The sequence below is a fragment of the Gorilla gorilla genome, chromosome 5, assembly GCF_029281585.2.
Source record: "Gorilla gorilla gorilla isolate KB3781 chromosome 5, NHGRI_mGorGor1-v2.1_pri, whole genome shotgun sequence".
Taxonomy (NCBI): domain Eukaryota; kingdom Metazoa; phylum Chordata; class Mammalia; order Primates; family Hominidae; genus Gorilla; species Gorilla gorilla.
Window position 1 is genome coordinate 170,032,882 of NC_073229.2, and position 21,524 is coordinate 170,054,405.

Sequence of the window (21,524 nt, forward strand, 5' to 3'; positions counted from 1 at the left end):
GTTAAGCAAATAAAACCAAAACCAAAACCCTCAAATGTAGTACCATCCATATTATTTAGCTCTATCTGAAACAGTAATTTTGTTTTTTTTTGGTTTTTTTTTTTGCATCAAATGCTGGTTTTGAAAATGTAATTAAGATAAACAGTAAAAAATACATAATGGAGTGCATACTGGAATATAGTTACTTAGTTTTCGAAAATGAAAACTAGGGGTTTTCCTCAACACTTTATTCAGTAGATTTTCTTTTTTTAACCCAAATTTTTGTGAAATGAGACTTTCAAAGTCAGAAATTCCAATTTTAAAAATATTAAACTAAGAAAATCCTTAAATGAAAGTAATAAAAAATCATGAAATATAGCTATACAAATTGCCTTGTGAAGCATCACCACATTTCTCTAAAAATAATTCTATCTTCTCTAAAAATAATTCTATCTTATGGATTTGGGAAAAAAAATCTAAGAGTAAACATCAAAAATTAGTTCTCAGCTGTAAACTGATTAGAGAGGGAAAATCAGTTCGAATTAATATTGAGGATGAAAATGTTGATTATACCGTTGAGAAAACGAGTGCTTTGGCCCCTGGATCTCTAAGCTGTATTTTCATCAGAGTTCTGACCACAGCTTCCACTTTTGTAGAATGGCTGCCCTTTGAACACACACAAAAAATACACATTACTACTAAAAAATCTAGTTAAGAACAGAAAAGAAAAGCAATATAAAGTACTTTTTATTATCAAAACTATAAATGCATCAAAACAAATTATCAGGTGCATATGTGTTTACTCTTTTTCATTTTGTGTTTGCTGGAAATTTTCTTTAGCCTTGAAATGTAGAAGTCATTAAATTTACACCCAGACACTTGAATGTAAAAGCATGCCAGAAAGTCATTAAGTGCTATGACCCTGAACATAAGATCTTTTAGTTAAGTAGTCAGGTTTTATAGCTACAAAATTTTGTTACATTAGATTAGCAGAAATGATATTTTAAAACACTCTTCATTTATTCTCCCTTTCTTCAGATATTATGTCATTAGAAATGTTAAGAATACAATGAATCAAAACTCCCAATGTAAGCAAACAGTGAAGGATCCAACCAATGGAGAATGTTTTCTTGCAAGGGTATTACCAAAAACAATGACAGAGGTACAAATGATGCTCACTTAGAATGAGGCAGATTCATACAAAGCTAGACACTTAAAACTGTGTGTTTCTTTTTTGCATCTTTCATAACCATTTCTATCAGATGAGGATGAAAGTGAAAAAATGATTTTTAAAATGGAGAAATAAGAAAATGAGGAAAATAGTGCAAGTATTTCTGTAGCCCTCAATGAGAAAGTTTTCCTTCTGGAGTGCTCTTGGAGATGGTATGACAGAGAAATTAAGGTTATGGGATTTTGAATGAGACAAATTTAAGTTCAACTCATAGTTCTACAACTCACTAGTTATAGTTTCTAATCCTGTGTTTCCTCATCTATCAAATAGGGCTGAATGATAATTATATCTCTTTCCAAAGGTGGCTGTGATCATTGAATGAGAAAATGTATACGAAGCATTTAGCCTAACATCTGGTAAGGAGTAAACACTCAAGAACTTATTATCTTTCTGAGATATTAAATATGAGCACTATAATGACCTAGATTATACCACAAGGGGGAGGAGATTTAACCAAAAAGAAGGAAAAATATTTCCACAGCAGCATAAACCCTCTCCCTCAATCCTCTCAACACACTTTTACATGAAGAAACATTCAAAGGTAAAAATATAAACAAAACAAGAAAGAAAGCTGTACTAATTTTAAGCCAGCAAGATAGAATAATGGAAAAAGTTTTAAAATCCTCATGCTAAAATCATGATTCTACACTTATTTTCTCTGGGTATGTAGACTTTCAAGTGTACTTGCAAGATTAGAAATGTACTACAAAGAACCTATTTCAGTCTAATAATTATCTCAAACAAGAGCAAAGAGAAAATAGGAAATTAGTGTAAAGGTGATCATTTCAGAATTTAGACAAAAACATCCATGTTCCTTGCAAGGTCTTACTTTTAAAACTATTTCAAGTGAAATACCAGGAAAACTATGAATCCTTCCACTGATTAATTTGTTTCTTACTAAAAGTTCAAAAAAAATGTAGAATAAATTTTTTATAATCAACATTTCTAGTACCGTAGTGCTAACCCTACGTAGGAAAAGAACAGAGCATTTGCTTTTATCAAAGACTGGCCAGTTCAGTGGTAGTGCTCAATGATCCCTTCCAACCACTACAGTTCTGAACCATTTTGTCCCAATCTAGTTACTTCCTACTTTCCTAGCAGAATATGTTAGGATACAAAACAAGTCCAAAAACAAAATCAAGACTGAAATTACATCAAATATCTTCTCTGACAGTGGAATGAAACTAGGAACCCATAATAGGAGGAATTTTGGAAAATTAACAAAAATATAGAAATTAAATAACATGCTCTTGAACAGTCATTGGGTCAATGAAGCAATTAAAAGGAAAAATTAAAAATATCTTGAGACAAATGAAAATGGAAATACAACATAACAAAAGGTATGGGAATTCAGCAAAAGCAGTTCTAATAATGAAGCTTATAGAAATAAACAACTACATAAAAAAAGAGAAATGTTCTAAATAAACAACTAATGCTGCACCACAAGGAACTGGAAAAAGAAGACCAAAGTAAGCCGAAAGTCAGCAGAAGGAAGGATATAATAAAAATCAGAGCAGAAATAAATGAAATAGAGATCAGAAAAAAAAAATACAGAAAAGACTAATGAAATTCTTAGTTGGTTATTTGAAAACATAAACACAATGGACAACCCTTTAGGTAGACTAAGAAAAAATAAGAGTAAAATTTAAAAAATTATAAATGAAAGAAGAGACATTAAAACTGATACCACAGAAATACAGAGAATCATGAGACTTATGAACAACTATACACCAAGAAATCAGAAAATCTAGAAGAAATGGATAAATTCCCAGAAACATACAATCTACCAAGACTGAATCACAAAGAAACAGAAAATCTGAAAAGACCAGTATGTAGTAACAAGATTGAGTCAGTAATAAAAAGTCTCCCATCAAAGAAAAGCATAGGAACTAGTGGTTTCACTGGTAAAGTTAAACAATCATTTAAAGAAGAACTAATACCAATCTTTCTTGAACTTTTAAAACTGAAGAGAAAATATTCTTAATTCATTTTACAAGACCAGAAGTACTCTGATACCAAAGTCAGACAAGAACACTATAAGAAAACAAAATTACAGGCCAGTGTGTCTGATGAAAACATGCAAAAATCCTCAACAAAATACTAGGAAGCCAAATTCCACAACACATTAAAAGGGATCACTCACCATGATCAACAGGGATTTACCTCTGGCATGCAAGGATGGTTTAACGTATGCAAACCAATAAATGTGATACACCACAGAATAAAGGAAAAAAAAATGATCATCTCAATATATGCAGAAAAAATATCTGATAAAATTCAACATACTTTAATAAACTCTCAACAACTTAGGTATAGAAGGAATGTACCTCAACACAGTAAAGGCCATAAATGACAAGCCTACCAGATAGCATCATACTCAATGGTGAAAAGCTGAAAGCTTTTCCTTTAAGATCAGCAAAACACAAATGCCCACTCTTGCCACTGTTATTCAACATAGTATTGGAAGTCTTAGCTAGAGCAATTAGGCAAGGAAAAGAAATAAAAGGCATTCAAATTGCAAAGGAGGAAGTTAAACTGTTTGCAGATGACATGATCTTATATATACAAAATCCTAAAGATTCCACCAAAAATCTGTTAAAAGAAATGAATTTAGTGAAGTTTCAGGATACAATAGAAACACAAAAATCAGTAGCATTTCTATACCTAACAATCAATTATCCAAAAAGGACGTCAAGAAAAAATATTTTATAATGTCATAAAAAATGCTTAGGAGTAAATTTAATCAAGGTGAGAGACCTGTACACTGAAAACTATGAAAAATTAATAAAAAAATTAAAGAGAACACAAATGGAAAGACATATGTGCATGAACTGAACTAATATTGTTACATAAATATTAAATAACACAATCTATAGACTCAATGCAATCCCTATTAAAATTCTGATGACATTTTTCACATAAATAGTGCTATGATTTGAGTTTGTCCTCAGCAATACTCATGCTGAAATTTGATATCCAGCGTGGAGGTTTTGGGAAGTGGGGCCTAGTGGCAGGTGTTCTGAGTCATGGGGGTGGATCCTTCATGAATGACTTGGTGTCATTCTCTTGGTAATGAGTAAATTCTCTCTTGTGCAAGATGAATTGGCTCCTATGAGGGCAGGCTGTTATAAGTTTCCTCCTCCTTTTTGTTGCTCTCTCTTTGTACCTGTCTGCTACCCCTATGACCTCCGCCATGTTATCATGCAACAAGGAAGCCCTCACCAGAAGGGCCATCTCCTTGAACTTCCCTGCCTACAGAAAAAGGAGTTAAATAATCCTCTTTTTTCTTTTTGAGACAGGGTCTTGTGCTGTCACCCTAGTTGGAGTGCAGTGGTGTAATTACAGCTCACTGCAACCCTGAACTCCTGGGCGCAAGTGATCCTCCCACCTCAGTCTCCCGAGTAGCTGGGACTACAGGTGTGCACCACCACACCTGGCTACTTTTAAATTTTTTTTGGTAAAGACAGAGTCTTATTATGTTGCCCAGGCTGGTCTTGAACTCCTGGCCTCGAGTGATCCTCCTGCCTTGGCCTCCCAAGGCACTGAGATTATAGGCATGAGTCACTGCATCTGGCCATAACTCCTTTTATTTATAAATTACCCAGTCTCAAATATTCTGTTATGGCAACATAAAACAGACAAAGAAAAATAGGAAAAACAATTCTAAAACTCATATGGAACCACAAAAGACCTTGGATAACCAAAGCAATCTTGAGCAAAAAGCTAGAGATACCACACTCCCTGATTCTAAAACACATTTTAAAACTACAGTAATAAAAATAGTATGCTACTGAAATAAAAACAGACATACAGACCAATGGAACAGGAGAGAGCCCAGAAATAAACCCACACATACACAGTCAACCAATCTTTAACAAAGATAAGAAGATCACACAATGGGGAAAAAACAGTCTCTTCAATAAACTGTGCTGAAAAAACTAGTTATCCACATGCAAAAGAATAAAACTGGACCCTTAACTCACCGCATATACAAAAATCATCTCAAAATGGATTAAAGACTTAAATATAAGACCCAAAACTACAAACTACTTGACAATGATCTTGGTAAAGACTTTTTGGATATGACCCAAAAAACTCAGGCAAGAAAAGCAAAAAGATAAATAGGATCGCATTAAAGTTAACAAGCTTCTGTACAGCAAAGGAAATAATCAACAAAGACAATCTACAGCAAAGGAGAAAATATCTGCAAACCACACATGTGATAAGGAGTTATTATCCAAAATATACCAGAAACTCAAACAACTCAACAGCAAGAAAACAACCTGAGTAAAAAATGGGCAAAGGACCTGAAAAGATATTACTCAAAAGAAGACATACAAATAGGTAACAGGTCTAGGAAAAGGTGCTCAACGACCCTAATCATCAGGGAAATACAAATTAAAACCACACTGAGATACACCACCTCATTCCTGTTAGAATGACTATTATAAAAAAGACAAGAGATAAGTATTGGTGAGAAGGTGGAGAAAAAGGAAACCCTTGTACACTATTGGTGGGAATACAAATTAGTAGAGCCGTTTTGGAAAATAGTAAAGAGGTTTCTCAATATATTAAAAATAGAACTACCACACAATCCAGCAGTTCTATTTCTGGGTATATATCCAGGGGAAATTAAATCAGCATGTGGAAGAGATATCTGCAATCTCAAGTTAATTTCAGCATAATTCATGGTAGCCAAGACATGGAATCAATATAAGTGTCCATCCACTGATCAATAAATTTTAAAACAGGTTATATATACACCATGGAATATGTTTTCACCTGACAGTAAATCAATCCTGTCAGGTGAGAAAACATCTATGTACCTGAAAGACACCATGCTAACTGAAATAAACCAGGCACAGAAAAGACAGATACTGCATGATCTCACTTATATGGGATATCTAAAAACATTTAACTCACAGAAGCAGAGAGCAGAATGGTGGTTACCAGAGGCTGGAGTTTGTGGGGGAAGGGAGTGGGTTAAATGGTGCAAAGTTTTAGTTAGACAGAAGGAACAGATCTAAACATCTATTATACAGCATGGTGACTACAGTACATAATAATGTATTGTATACCGTTGTCCCTTAGTATTCATGGGGAGTTCTAGGATCCCCACTGGATATCAAGATCTGCAGATGCTAAGTGCCTTACATAAAATGATAGTATTTACATATAGCCTACACACATCCTTCTGTATACTTTAAAATCATCTCTGTATTACTTACAATACTGAATACAATGTAAATCTTATGTAAATTATTATAGTGTCTTTTAAAAATTTGTGTTTTTTAAATATGCTGTATTGCGATTTTTTATTGTTGCTGGGTTTTTCTTGAGTATTTTTTTATCCATGGTTAACTGAATCTGCTGATGCAGAATCTGCAAATGTGGGGGGCCAACTCTACTTGAAAACTGCTAGGAAGGCAGATTTTAAATGTTCTTATCACAAAAATTGGTTAAATATGTGAAGTGATGGGTATGTTAATTAGCTTGATTCAATCCTTCCATAATATCTACATATATTAAAACTTCATGTTGTATACTACCATAAATATATACAATATTTCATTTGACAGTTAACAAAGAACCATACGAGGAACTGGATATACAAAGATGAAAAAATACACTCCCTTGTCTCCAAATACATAACACTCTAACGCGTGTTACAGAATATGGAGAAAAACATAAAAGGATGGTTTATCTGCTGGTTTGGCAATTGAAATGAATGTTTTATACCGCCTTAATGAGCACTACATACATTCTACTGCTCTTTTTCATGTTTCTTCTATCTTAAATATGTAAATAAACTTGGGTTCAAATCTGCCAGCTTCTGAGAAGACTATTCAATGTGGTTACTGCTATAGAAAGCAAATATTCACATTGTTAAAAAAAGATAAGATTAAAACAGGAAAAAGGGAATGGGTTACATATAGGCAAGGCTGCTTGCAAAAAAGCAAAAAAGTAACAAAAGGAAATGTGGATACCAATCTATTCCTGTGCAAGCTGTTAACACAGTATGAACATTCTCAAGACAGGTAAACTGGTAGCCTCTGGCAAACTCATTATTTAGCTACAGCAGTAAACAGATGCAAAGTTAAGCTGGAATGTTATGCATTAGGGAAGAGTGTACATGGGAACAGAAATCCCATAAAACTGCTAGATAATCTCTTAATATATTAGGTTGATAAAGTTGTACTTAACTATAAGCACCTCTGTCCTCTTCTGACATTACTATCCCTTTCCTTACTCCCATCCTTTCTCCTTAGTCTCTTCAGCACACACACACACCCTAATCCTAACTTTGTGCCTACTGCTTGGTTTTCCTTCATGTTTCTGAAACATTAATGACCAAGGTCCAGTTCTGGAATAACGACACAGCTTCTGTCCTTTACCCTCACTGACTGTATCTTTGTCATTCTTCTCTCTAAGGCACTAATTCTCTCTAAGGTCAACTAGAGAACTCGGATGGGAGACATACAAAGTGTTACCAGTCAGTGCAAGGCTGTTATCTCTCCTGGTTTTCTGCTCAAGTCAGCAGCCAGGAGAATTAAAATATTTAAAAATAAAGAAGTGAAGTAAAGTGAAGTCTTTCACTTTCTGGAAAATAAAGTACAAAGTTAAAAGCTCCAGAATTTGGGGCAGGAAGTCAACACACTGAAAAAACAGTAGAGACCCACTAGCACCAAAGGCCAATAAAGAATATTTCTAATGAAGTTTGGCCTGGAAGTCACTTAGTAACACAACTCAAGATCAGAAATGTCATGTGGCTTCTTATCTGCTCTAACAGGTGCCACTAACTTATTTTTATCACAGAGTTAAATCTGATTGGAATAAGGTGTTCTATAGTTGCAGCCTCCTGTTGTAAAATGTGGAGAACCTAAACTTTGAATTACAAGTTGTTAAATGTGTTAAAATGACAGAAAATTCAGTTTTGTTTCTTTGCCATAAATTCAGTAGACTGAAAAAAATTCTTCTAATAAACCAACCAAGTAGCATCTGATCTAGATTTTAATCCTCTCCCCTCCAGAATGAGATGACCTATTTTACCGATGTAATTTCAGAGGCAGGAAGTGCTTTTCATGCACTGAAGACTTATTATTGGGGAAAAAAGAGGGAGTAATATTAATGGTAAAAATCTGAGTATTGGTGTAGAAAGATACACTGTAGCTTGGCTTTACTCTAGACTATTCAATTGTTTACACAGACTATTCAATTGTTATCCATCCATGCATTCAAATACTTACTGAGTGCCTATTATATGCCAGGTATTGTTCCAAATGCCTCATACAAAATAGTGAATAAAACAACATCCCTACCTCATGAACAAGTCCTCTACCTTTTAATGGAGTTTACACTCAACAAATGATTTTTTCATAAAGATAAGTTTTAGTTTATATCTTAGAAGTCTCTACTGTGTGTTCAATTTATTGCAAGCTATGGCTAACTTTAACATGAGGCTAACAGAATTACAAGTATTAACTTGGCCAGTGAACAGAAATAGAAATGGTATTTTTTTTGCAATTATATTTAGTCATGACATATTTTAACAAAAAATATACAACTGCATTCCAAATTTACCAGTTAATGTTCATGTTATATGAAACTTATATAAGAATATTTAGATAAATATATTTAAATATAATCACTTCTGGATTATATTTACCAAATTATTTTATTCCTATTTTAAACTCAGAATTTCATAATCAGTTTTTTTCCACTCAGATGTTTATTTTAATTATATTTTAAAAGTGTGAGACAGATGTCACAAATGATCTTTAAATTAATTGAACAAAAATTCAAATAAAAAAAAAACAGAATAGAATTCCCCATGTAGAATTCTACACATAGTATGGCTAGGCTTCTCTGTGAGTTGGAATGTAGAGATACAGTTTTTTTCTCTACAAAAAGGCTGTATAAGATATCTCTATTATCAAGAGATATGCTTGCTAAAAATGCAGATTTCTGGACCACATCCCAGGTCTAATGAGTCAAAGTTTATGGAGATAGAGCCTGAACAAAAATATTTATTTTAAAAAGCAGGCCAGTTGATGGTCAGATACTTAAAAGTTTGACAAAAAAAGCAATTGTGTACCATGTGGTGGGTGGGAAGGGTACTGTATTGCTGTCACTATATCTATGTAGTGGCTGTATCTATTTTCTCCCGGACAGAAATTTCTTATTATCTAAGACTCTTGACCAGTATATAGGGTCAGGGTTTCCACTGGCAAAATGCTTTGTATAAAACCTAGCCAAATGTAAGACACAGGGAACAAGACATGTGGGCCATATGTTCTGCCAGGAGGCCTACTTCACCATCCAAAATGCCTGGCAGTTGTCAGAACTTGCAAGGGGAATTTTGTTTACTTTGTGAGATGCCCAGTAGGTTCCAAAGGTCATTTAGGAATACCATCACACTGTTGCTAGGGAAGAAATGGTCTTCAACTTCAGTGCATCCACCAAACAGGACATTTGTGATCCCAGTATTCATTTTATATCTATGGTCAATCAACAGCATTCCTTACATTGTAAAATCTCTTATTTCCAAGAAATACTACTTAAAAATGTCTACTACTAATAAATAATAGTTTTACGCTTTCCAAATATCTTTTATCCACAAAAAAGCTATATGATTAAGCATTATGTACGATATATGGTTTGCTATGTCTGAGAATCGACATAAATACAGTGAAATAACCATTTCAGAAATAAATTTTATATTTCAGATAATTAAACATTTCAATTAAATAAAAAATTACTTGTCAGTATTGCTTGTTAAAGATCAACGATTTGATAATCAACAGTAATATAAAGAAAAAAACTAGGTTTAGAAATAATTGGAACTAGTAGTTTCTAAAATTTGCAAATAATGACTTATTTACACAAAGCCATCTTTATTTACATACTAATCCAAAATAGGCAATATGATCATTTATGTGGAAGTTTCAAAGAGTCACAAGAGAGGGGTGAAGTCTCAGAATACAATAAGCTGATGCTTCAAGGAGGAAGTGACAGACAGCAGGCCAGAAATGTGACAGAAGTCAGAAGAAGAGACAGGAAGCACAAAGCAAATGTAGAACACAAATGGTAACAGAAAAAGCAGTGAAGAGCCAACCTAAACATGGCGTGAAGCAATGTGACAACGTCAAGGAGGGATAAAATTTGCCCGCACAATGGTACAATAGTCTTATGTTTAAGAAAAGGAAATGTAATTACATGTGCATCTATGATAAAAAGGGAAATTATCTTTAGTAAATTCTATAATCTTAATTTTTTTTAAAAGATGCTTGTTAATTCACGTGTTCATCAATACTCATGAAAGACAGCGAGAAGTGAGAGCACAATAAACACTATTTATACACCGATATCCCTGCTCCAACAGCACAGCACATGTAACTGTGCCAATCTCTATCCTGGGTGTCTAGGAAAGCTGCCATAAAATGAACAGGTGTTTGGATTTGATGGGCTCAATGACTCAGTTTCGTAGAGGCTGTGCTGTTTACCGGTAGCTAGAGCAATCACTTCCTTAACCTCTCTGCGCAAAACCTGACACAGCAGTTCTTTCTTACGCCAGTTCCTTGTACTGTGATGCATGCTGTCACCTAAGGGTGAGCCACCTCTTCTTAGCCACAAAGGCCATCTGTGGCCCTTGAGATGCTGTGGCCAGAGGAAGAGAAAGAAGAGAAAAAAGGAAGGGCTAAGAAAGACTATCTTTATGGAAAGGAAAGGAGAAACTATAGGAGTGGGAAGAAAGGGAGAGAGGGACTGGGAAGCAGCATAGCTCCTAAGTGCAGGCAGGATAAAGAATAACTGTCAAATGCCTCAGGGCTGCACCATAAGTCACCTACTTCTTCGTTCAATAACTCTTTGGTATTTGCTTTAAAAATACAGTCCTCCCTCAGTATCTGTGAGGGACTGACTGCTTCCAAAACCCCTGTGGATACCAAAATCCCAGGATGCTCAAGGCCCTTATATAAAATGATGTCATATTTGCATATAACATACACACATCCTCCTGTATACTTTAAATCATCTCTAGATTACCTCATATAATCCCTACACATCATTTCATTTGCATGGATTCAATGTAAACTCAGCATGCTGCAAATTCAAGTTCTGCTCTTTCGAACTTCATGGAATTTTTCTTTTTCCAAGTATTTTTGATCTATGGTTGGCTATATCCACAGATACACAGGGCTGACTGTAAAATGTATTCAGGGGATTCACAGAGAGGGAACAGGACTAGATGATCCTTAGGTCATGATGCTCTCATCACGTATCCTTGCCTGTTCTGTTATTCCCATACTGTCCTGCACTTCCTTCCTGCTTGTTTACCCTCTAATTTTTCTCCTTTCACTCCTGGACCTTTCACTGGCGCCCCCTGGAACCCGTATTTTATGAAACAAATTGTTTCATATTTTCTACCTCTTGTAGAAATACTGCTCTTCACTTCCCTGCTTTAATTAGAACCTGGCTATCCTCTAAGCATACTGGTCTCTCAGCAGCCCTTTTGAGTGAAGGATTTGAGTGTTGCATTTGAGTGCTGGTCCACAAATGCAGGTTTCAGAGCATTAGTTCTCATTTGTGTAACAACTTCCATTTTTTGAGCCCCCTGAAGCCCAGTTATCCCAACTCTACCCTTTGCTATAATTTATTGAACCCTACCCTACATTCACTAAAGAACTTTGGTGCCTAATTTACTCTATACCTCAACTCTAGATATTACATACTGTCTGCTTGGACAGCTCATCCAAAATTCAGGTCTCACTGTTTCATCTTCTAGCATCTTTTCTTCTCCACCTCACTTGAGTCACCTACTTCTACAGTCACATCTGGCAGACCTGTCCTCTCTGGAATGACTATGATCTCCCATTCTCAGATAAGAACACCTATGCTTATATCTTTTGTGCTCAATAGCCCAATTTATACCTGTTATTTGACTTCAATGAAACTCTACTTTCTATACATCAACATTCTCCTTCTTTTCAAGAAACTTGTATTACAAATTATCCTTTCTCCTATATCTTCAGTCTATCCTTTTTTCACTGAAGACTAAACATGCTCAAGAATCTTTTGTCTTAAACAGAACAACAACAAAAAAGTGATGTCTGTTTTCATATGTTCTGGTTACAATTCTATCTCACAGTTAAGTTTATGAAACAGTTGGGCATTTTTTCTACTTGTTGACTTCCTGCTCATCCCTCAATCCCTCCCAATCTGCTTTCTGCCTCTACATTTGTATTAAAAGAGCTCCTTCTAAAGTCATCAGTGACCTCATTAGACAAATTAGTCCACATTGTAGTTGATCCACCTTCAGCACTACTGTCTCCTCACCGAAGCAGAGCTTCCCTGTGGTCTTTGTTGCCAGTGTACCCCCCTGGATTGCCTGTCCCTAGTTGCTCTTTCTCATTTTCCAGCCCTCCCAACTTGATTCAGTCTTTTAAAGTTATGGACTTCATAGGACTCAATCTGAAGCAAACTTTTCTATTAGTGACTCCGAATTTTGTATCTCCAGTTCCACATATCAACACTTTTCTGGATAGCTCTACTTGGATGTCTTAGGCACCTTAAATATGACACGTCTAAATGTATTCCTCTTCCAAATATCTTGTATCATTAGCTATACCATTACCCACCTGCTTATTCACATCAGAAACCAGGGGTGATCTATGAAATTTCCATCACTAATGCTGCCAACATTCTCTAACTTTATTCTAAACATGTCTAGAATATACCCACTTCTCTCCATTTCTACTGCCATCAGCCAAATCAAAGCCACCATTACTCCTGCTGTAGCCTCCTAAACTGCTCTCTCCAAATTTCTTCTGCTCTATTCTGTTCCTCATCATCTGTTTTCCACACAAGAGAGATCTTTTTGAAATCCAAATGTGATCATGATACATCCCTGCTTATAATATTTAATGGCTTTCTCCTTAAATAAAAATAAAATTCTCAAATGTTCAGGTGGCCCTTCAACATCTGGTCCCCTAGTTAGGTCTCCAGGCTCATTCAACTGCATTCTCCTTGCTTTCTACACTTCAGCCACTCAGATCCATTTGAGTCCTTGTCTTAGGCTTTTCCATGCACTGCTCTCTTCTGGTTTTCTTTTTCTCTGTCTGGGAGCCAATCTATTCTCTCCTCAGGCTGACTAATTCATCATTCATCCTTTAGATACCTGCTTAACTGTCATTCCCTCAGAGACTTCAGGTTTTTCCTTGTTCTCCTTAAAAAACAAAACAAAACAAAACAAAAAAACAGGATACGTGTACAGAATATGCAGGCTTGTTACACAGGTATCCATGTGCCATGGTAGTTTGCTGCACCTATTTATCTGCCCTCTTAGTTCCCTCTCCTTACTCCCCTGCCCCAACAAGCCCTGGTGTGTGTGTTGTTCCCTTCTTTGTGTTCATGTGTTCTCAGTGTTCAACTCCCACTTACGAGTGAGAACATGTGGTGTTTGGTTTTTTGTTCCTGTGTTAGTTTGCTGAGGACGATGGCTTCCAGCTTCATCCATGTCCCTGCAAAGGACATGATCTCATTCCTTTTTATGGATACATAGTATTACATGGTGCATATGTACTACATTTTCTTTATCTAGTCTATCATTGATGGGCATTTGGATTGGTTCCATATATTTGTTACTGTAAATAGTGCTGCAGTAAACATTTGTGTGTATATGTCTTTATAGCAGAATGATTTATATTCCTTTGGGTATATACGCAGTAATGGGATTGCTGGGTCCTATGGGATTTCTGTTTCTAGATCCTTGAGGAATCGCCATACTGTCTTCCACAATGGTTGAACTAATTTATATTCCTACCAACAGTGTAAAAACGTTCCTATTTCTTCACAGCCTTGCCAGCATCTATTGTTTGTTGACTTTTTAATAATCGCCATTCTGACTGGTGTGAGATGGTATCTCATTGTGGTTCTGATTTGCATTTCTCCGATGATCAGTGATGAACTTTTTTTCATGTTTGTTGGCCACGTAAATATCTTCTTTTGAGAAGTGTCTGTTCATGTCCTTTGCCCAATTTTTGATGGGGTTGTTTTTTTCTTATAAATATGTTCACATTCCTTGTAAATTCTGGATATTAGACCTCTGTCAGATGGGTTGATTGCAAAAATTTTCTCCCGTTCTGTAGGACGCCTGTTTACTGACGATAATTTCTTTTGCTCTGCAGAAGCTCTTTAATTAGATTCCCTTTGTCAATTTTGGCTTTTGTTGCAATTGCTTTTGGCATTTTTGTCATGAAGTCTTTGTCCATGCCTATGTCCTGAATGGTACTGCCTAGGTTTTCTTCTCGGATTTTTATGGTTTTGGGTTTTACATTTAAGTCTTTAATCTATCTTAATTTTTGTGTAAGGTGTAAGGAAGGGGTCCGGTTTCAGTTTTCTGCATATGGCTAGCCAGTTTTCCCAGCCCCATTTACCCAATAGGATCCTTTCCCCATTGTTTGTTTTTGTCGGGTCTGTCAAAGATCAGTTGTAGATGTGTGGTATTATTTCTGAGGTCTCTGTTCTGCTCCATTGGCCTATATGTCTGTTTTGGTACCATTCTGTTTTGGTTACTGTAGCCTTGTAGTATAGTTTGAAATCAGGTAGCATGATGCCTCCAGCTTTGTTCTTTTGTAGTGCTTATCACAATTATAACACATTAATTATTTGTTAACATCTGTGCTTCCTGCCCCAACTCAAACTCCTTCACCAATCTCCACAAAAGTAGTAACCATATCTGTTTTATTTATGTGTATGCTGCGTCTATGAGGCCTAGCACACTGCCTGTGTGCTAGTACGTGTCCAATATATATGTGTGGAATGAATGGATGAATGCTTATTCTAACTGTGGAATTCTGTTTATCCCAACAGACTAAAGAGCAATATAACTGATATTTTCAGGTTTTACTCAAATAACAGTGAAAAAAGAACAATTAAAAGTTCTTTAATGCAGCTGCAGTTTTCTTGGGAGAAGGGTACCCTAATAACTGCTTAACTACTGGTAGTGAATTTCAACTTGTAGCTGATTCTACTTAAAAAACACATTACTTAAAAGTGAGGAGTATCAAAAACTCAGAAAGAATTAATAAAGAATACTTCATCTTGCTTAAGAGTCAACCCCATCATTCTCTAATTCTCATTCTCTATTCCTTAAAGCCCACATTTGCTACTAAATTTAGATACCGATGTGTCCTTTGTTCAAGTTTGGTTAGAAAAAAAATATTAAAAAAGCATATTTAAGGAAAAGAAAGAGCAAAATAGTCTTGGCTTTTTATTAAATACCCCTTAAAAGCAGTAAATCCAATTACAGATCCAGTCTGGATATCACATTATAGTAATTTTCTTAAAATTCTGAATGAAGCATGGAAAAAAAATAGGAAAATAAAGCCAAAATTTGGCTTTATCCTGGAATATCAATCTATGCTGTTTAAAAAGCACATTACCTCTTTCTTGTAGCTGTCTTCATTAGCCAATTTATTTTATCCTTCTGTTTAGTTAGACACATCCTTTTTTCCTTACATTCAGGGATGTGTAAAAGAATGAGGAAAACTCTTTCTTTAAATAAATCTCTAATGTAACCAGACCTCTGTCTACTTGTGGTGGATAGAAATATTATAGAGGATAGGAAACTGTAATTTTAAGATGTTACATTTTAGTCACAGTGTACATGACTATCGCTAACCATGCTTGAATAAGTGTTCTGTGTTCCTCCCACAATTAAAAATTACATGGTTAAGCTGAGGCTTTCAGGCAGCGTATCTACAGACAACAGTGGCGTCTACCTATTCACTGTCAAGCTTGTTCTGATGTTCATGCTTTCTTAATCAGATACTGCTTCCTATATTATATTGCCTTACCTATGCTTCTATGTGTTCCTGACCTACTTTACCTTCACAGGGATGTCCTCCTCCTGGTTTGCTTTCTCTGAGGTAAAGACATACGAGATTTCTTTGTGAGACGTGGTCTGGCGGCAGATTGCACACTTAATGGAGCTTCTGTGAGATCCCACGCTGTATTGTTCAATAATTATAGAAATGCATTCATTACAGAAACAGTGACCACAGGTCAGTACCGCCCACTAAAAAGAAAACAGAACAAGCCTTAGTGCTATCAAAGATGCCTTACAATTTATAAGTATATTAAAAAGAGATTCGCAATTTTTCCTCCTAAAGATTTCATGACATTAATATTCTTTGTCATTAAGCCAAGTTGTGCCTTCAAATTAATTTTTTATTCCAAAGTAAGTTTTCATAATCTTTAGTTCTGTTTATCCTAAAAGTGAGTATGATAGTCAGTCACCACTACTTTGTAGAAAGGTGGTGTTCTCATTTCTGTATTTGGGAAGAATGTAAATTAGTCCTTCAGCACTCTAACAACAGATATAACAGAGGGACTCAGAATATTAATTTGGAGATAATATCATACTCGATATGTTCCATTTAATTTAAAAAACAGATTTATATTTTCACACATTAAAGCACTTATATAGAAAATAATATGGGATAGTTAGTATCTCAAATTTATTTTGAAAATGGTTCTGGTTATTTAAAAAATTACGAACAAAAAGAAATTATTATTATTACTATTATTTTTTAGACATTCTTGCTCTGTCGCCCAGACTGGAGTGCAAATGATGCGGTCTTGGCTCACTGAAACCTTGCAACCTCCACCTCCAGGATTCAAGCAATTTTCCTGCCTCAGCCTCTTGAGTAGCTGGGATTACAAGCACCTGCTGCCACGACCAGCTAATTTTTGTATTTTTAGTAGAGAGGGGTTTCACCACATTGACCAGACTGGTCTCGAACTCCTGACCTCATGATCCATCCACTTCAGCCTGGGATTACAGGTGTGAGCCACTGCGCCCAGCCAAAAAGAAATGTTTAAGAAACCCCTTGTCCTATTCGGGAAAAATAAAATAATCCTCTCTGAATCTCTGCAACATACCATGGAGACTTTTGCCCTCTTTGGCAATGAGAGACGTAAGAGCAATAGATTTAGTCTAGGTGTAAGTTCTAAAAGCTATGACATCTTATAAATGTAGATTTAACCGTTTTCATCTGGTAAAAACAATAAGAAAAACTGAGTGTCTTTTGAGTGACAAAGCTTCTAAATCCTTAAGCTATGTTTTTTTTAAGATTTGGACATGTATGGAAAGAAAGTGCGTACCTGGCCCACTTGAGATTCTTTGCTGGATCATCTAAGATGCTCTTTGGAAAAGAACTCACATTGAAAGAAGAGAAAATTGAGGTACATAAGCTTGGTTTTCAAACCACTATTTTGCCTATTATCAGCTAATACTATTCCTACTGTTCTCTAGCTGCACCTCTGCCAGAGTCCACAGGAGTTGAGACTAATGAAATTGAAGAGCTGTTTTACTAGCATTTTTGTATGACACAGAGCAGCACTATATTGTACTTTATGTACCTCTAGTGCCACTGGGGACTCTACTGGAAAGGAGTTTTGTGACTCACTAGAGCTCAAAATGGACCAACTAAACATCAAGACAGGTCCACCTACATGTGCAATGGAGAAGAAGCAACGAGATACCTGGCACCTGAGCATTAGGAGTGACAGGAAGCTGACTGACCCAAACAGAAGAGACAAATGGCAATGCCTCCAGGCGCATCAGCTGGTACGTATGGGTTATCTCTGATAGATTCTAATTTAATAGCCCTAAATTAGAAGAGGGGGAGAACTGGTGATCCAAAAAGGAAGAAAAAAATACGGCTACTATATATTATAAGTATGAACAGAGCTTGAAAAGTATTTTTATTACTATTATTGAAATCCAATATGGTCTTCCAAGTGTAGGAAACCTAGGTTATGCTAGAATTAAATGAACTAATGTATATGAAAGAACTTTAAAAACTGAAAATGTTTAAGACAAAATGAAATATCTGAGACAGTCCAGTTGTATAAATCTTATCAAAACTAAAAGCAAAAAATACTACTTTATGTCATGATTTCTTCCATTTTTATCACAACTTTTATCAGTTTCATCACTGACTTTTGTCAGAAGTAACCAGCATTTGTACACTACTATTTTGCTCAGTTTCCAATGTAGTATCTCTCCCTTTAAGATGTATTAGCAAATAAAGTATTCTTGTGATCTCACCTTCTCCACCAATCTTGGAAACCAAAAGGTACTTTCTTCTTGATTATTACTGGTCAGAATATGGAATGCATATATGTACGTTTCAACTCTCAGTTCCACAGAAAAAAACAGCCAAGACTATCTCTACTTCTTCAACAGTAATAGGCTTATCTTTCAAATTTTCAAGAGCAATGAATAGTCTGATATATATATATATAGATTTATCATAGAAAGCAGAAACTTGTATTTTCATAAATTGCAGTTCTCCTAGAGGAGAATATGGTTCTACCATGTTTATAGACATTATGTATACTGATATTCACAAAGGAATATATTTAATATAGTGGTCTACCAAAATCACATCTAAATTTCCCTAGGAGAGATTAATTTGTACTCTGAAGAACAAGTATTATGAGACATTAATACTGGCAAGTTAAGAACTACGATTCTATACTAATGTAATACCTTAAGTAAATCTATGTGTGTTATATTACATTTCTGTATAATTATTGAATAACTATGTTAACCTGACAAAGTCAAATTACTGGACACAACCTTGTGACTGGAAACAATGTTCAAAACTGTGCATCTTTAATGAAAAAGATGGCGTCATTCTAGAAATATTTTTTCACTTCCCATTTAAGAAAAGCATTGCTCAAACATCTAATCCTAAGCACGTCACCTAACCTCTAGTGCTATCTTTAAGATAATGGTAATACTTGCCTTTCATAGAAACTAGTGGTGAGAAAAATGAGAGAAAGATTTTATGTAGAAACCTTTGAAAACTGTAAGGTATTTTATAAATGCATGTGATGTTTATCATAATTTTACCTGTTTTCCTAGCTGTCGAGCACAGATTGGACAAGGTTCTGGATTAACACCTCCCGATGTTTTATCTTGAGACTATCCAAAAAAGAATTAAAAAATATATTAGTTACGTTTTTACATATAAAACCTGATACATGTTTTGCAACTCATTTATGGAAGTGAATACTGGCAATTACAATTTACATAATCTAACAATTTAGATGACCCATCCATCTCTATATTACCTAACAAGATTATTCCTGAGACTTCCTTACAAATATCATTTATTCAAGGAGTGAACAAAAAAATGAAAACAATTTTAATCACACAGGTTGAATATCCCTAATCCAAAATCTGAAATCTGAAATGCTCCAACATCCAAACTTTTTGAGTGCTGACATGACAATCAAGGTAAATGTTCACTGGAGCATTTCAGGTAACAGATTTTCAAATTAGGCATTTAAACAAATTGAACCAATGAATTATTCTTTTCCTCTGTTAATTATTGATTTTTATAAGTAAATCAATAATGTATGTATATATTTGCAGTTCTATAATGTCCATTTGATCTTACCATATAGATTCCAATTCATTTTACTATGTTGTCCACTTTTCCTTTTTACATATAATAAATCACCTACAAATTTAGTGGCTTAAAACAAACATATGATTCCCAAGATTCTACAGGTGATTTGGGGATGGGCTGAGTTGGCTGGGGTTGGATGGTCTATGATGGCCTCATGTTCATGTTTGGCAGTTGGTAGGCTATCTGGTCTGCAGGGAGGGCTGGGCTGAGCTGAGGGCTCTGCTGCTCAAGAAAGTAAACTAGGCTTTTTGAGATAGTCTCATGGAGTTCCAAAGAGCAACAAGAATGGGAGGGTCATTGCTGTAGCACTTTGTAAACAATCTACCATAATTCACAACAGCTCTTCTTTTCCAATATGTCAATAAAGAGTTGACATTTATATAAATGGTGAGATTATAAATATTTTAGGCCTTGTGGGCCATATGATCTGTGTTGTAACGACTCAATTCCGCTAATGTGGCATGAATGCAGCCACATACAATACGTAAATGAATGAGTGTGACCATATTCCAATAAAACTTTACTTACGAAAAAAGGCAGTAGGCTGAATTTTTCCCATGCATGGTAATTTGCAGATCCTTAAGTTAAAGAAGTTATAAATTTTCCTCTAAGCACTGTCACATATTTTTACTTTCACTCAGTTCAGAGTATTTTCTAATTTCCATTTTGACTTCTTCTTTGACCCATGGGTTATTCAGAAGTATCCTGTCAATTTCTATTAAACTTTTAGGGATTTATCCAATTATCTTTCCATTACTGATTTCTGGTTTAAATTCCTCTTCAGTCAGAAAACATACTCTCACATACTTTTAAGAGCTGCTTTTTGAATTAGCATAAGGTCTATTTTGATAAATGTTCCACGTACACCTAAAAAAATATGTATTCTGAAGGTGTTGGGTGTAATGCTCTGTGTCAGTTGGGTCATATTTGTTCATTAGTGTTCAAATGTTCAATATCCTTATGGACTTTCTTGTCCATTCCTCTGAAGGAATCTTAAAATAGATTAAATTATCTTAAAATAATTATGTTATTTTAATAAATTTAATAAATTTTAATAAACATAAATAAATTTATAATAAAATATAATTATAAATATATTTTTGGCAGAATTACAAATATATAATTATAAATATAAATAAAATATTATAATAAAATTATAATAAAATAAATTTTAATAAATTAAATTAAATTAAATCTTAAAATAATCCTCTGCTTACCTCTTTCCTTTGTGCTACTGACATATATTTTAGTTCTATATAAGTTGTATAACCCATAAGACAGCATTCTTGCTTTTAAATAGTCAATATCCTTGCATATTTATCTACATATTTAAGCTTTTGCTCTTCATTCCTTACTGTAGTTGCATCCTTCAATCTGAAATAATTTTCCTTCCATCCAAAGAAGTTCCTTTAATATTTATTGTGATGTGTGTTTACTGGAGATGAATTCTTCCAGTTTGTGTTTGTCTGAAAATATCCTTATTTCACTTTTTTTAAAAAAAGGAAATTTTCTTTAAGTATAGAACTCTAGGTTGGCTGTTTTTTTCTTTTAGCATTTTGAAGATGTTCCAATGTCAACTGGTTACATAGAGAAACTATGGAAAATACCGAAACATCTTTAAAGGTGAAAAGAAAAACATCTCTATGTAGCCACCAGTTTTATTAGTGCTCCTCTGTAAGTATTAAATGTTTTATCTCTCAACTTTTTTTATTTCTATTTTTCATTATTTTTGGTTTCCAGCAGTTTGACTATGATGTATCTAGGCAGTATTTTGTTTTTTTCTTTACTTATTCTGCTTAGTGTTTCTGAACTTCTTGAATCTTTAAGAT

At 34.7% G+C, this 21,524-nt stretch overlaps 1 protein-coding gene and 1 long non-coding RNA gene across 3 annotated transcripts in view; one reads left to right on the forward strand and one right to left on the reverse strand.

Annotated features, from left to right (window-relative positions):
* SHPRH (SNF2 histone linker PHD RING helicase) overlaps window positions 1-21,524 on the reverse strand; it is a 79,626-nt gene that overhangs the window by 9,525 nt on the left and 48,577 nt on the right. For both annotated transcript variants that reach the window (XM_031012329.3, XM_019029966.4), the window contains exons 24-26: window positions 19,134-19,205; window positions 16,098-16,286; window positions 553-645 (exon numbers count right to left, since the gene is read on the reverse strand). In XM_031012329.3, coding sequence (XP_030868189.2) covers window positions 553-645; window positions 16,098-16,286; window positions 19,134-19,205 — 354 coding nt within the window. The remainder of the gene's footprint in view (window positions 1-552; window positions 646-16,097; window positions 16,287-19,133; window positions 19,206-21,524) is intronic.
* Window positions 1-21,524, forward strand: part of LOC129534515 (uncharacterized) — a 31,548-nt gene that overhangs the window by 5,310 nt on the left and 4,714 nt on the right. Inside the window, exons 3-6 of the long non-coding RNA XR_010134390.1 lie at window positions 1,512-1,566; window positions 16,106-16,272; window positions 16,805-17,840; window positions 21,248-21,369. This is a non-coding gene — a long non-coding RNA (uncharacterized lncRNA). The remainder of the gene's footprint in view (window positions 1-1,511; window positions 1,567-16,105; window positions 16,273-16,804; window positions 17,841-21,247; window positions 21,370-21,524) is intronic.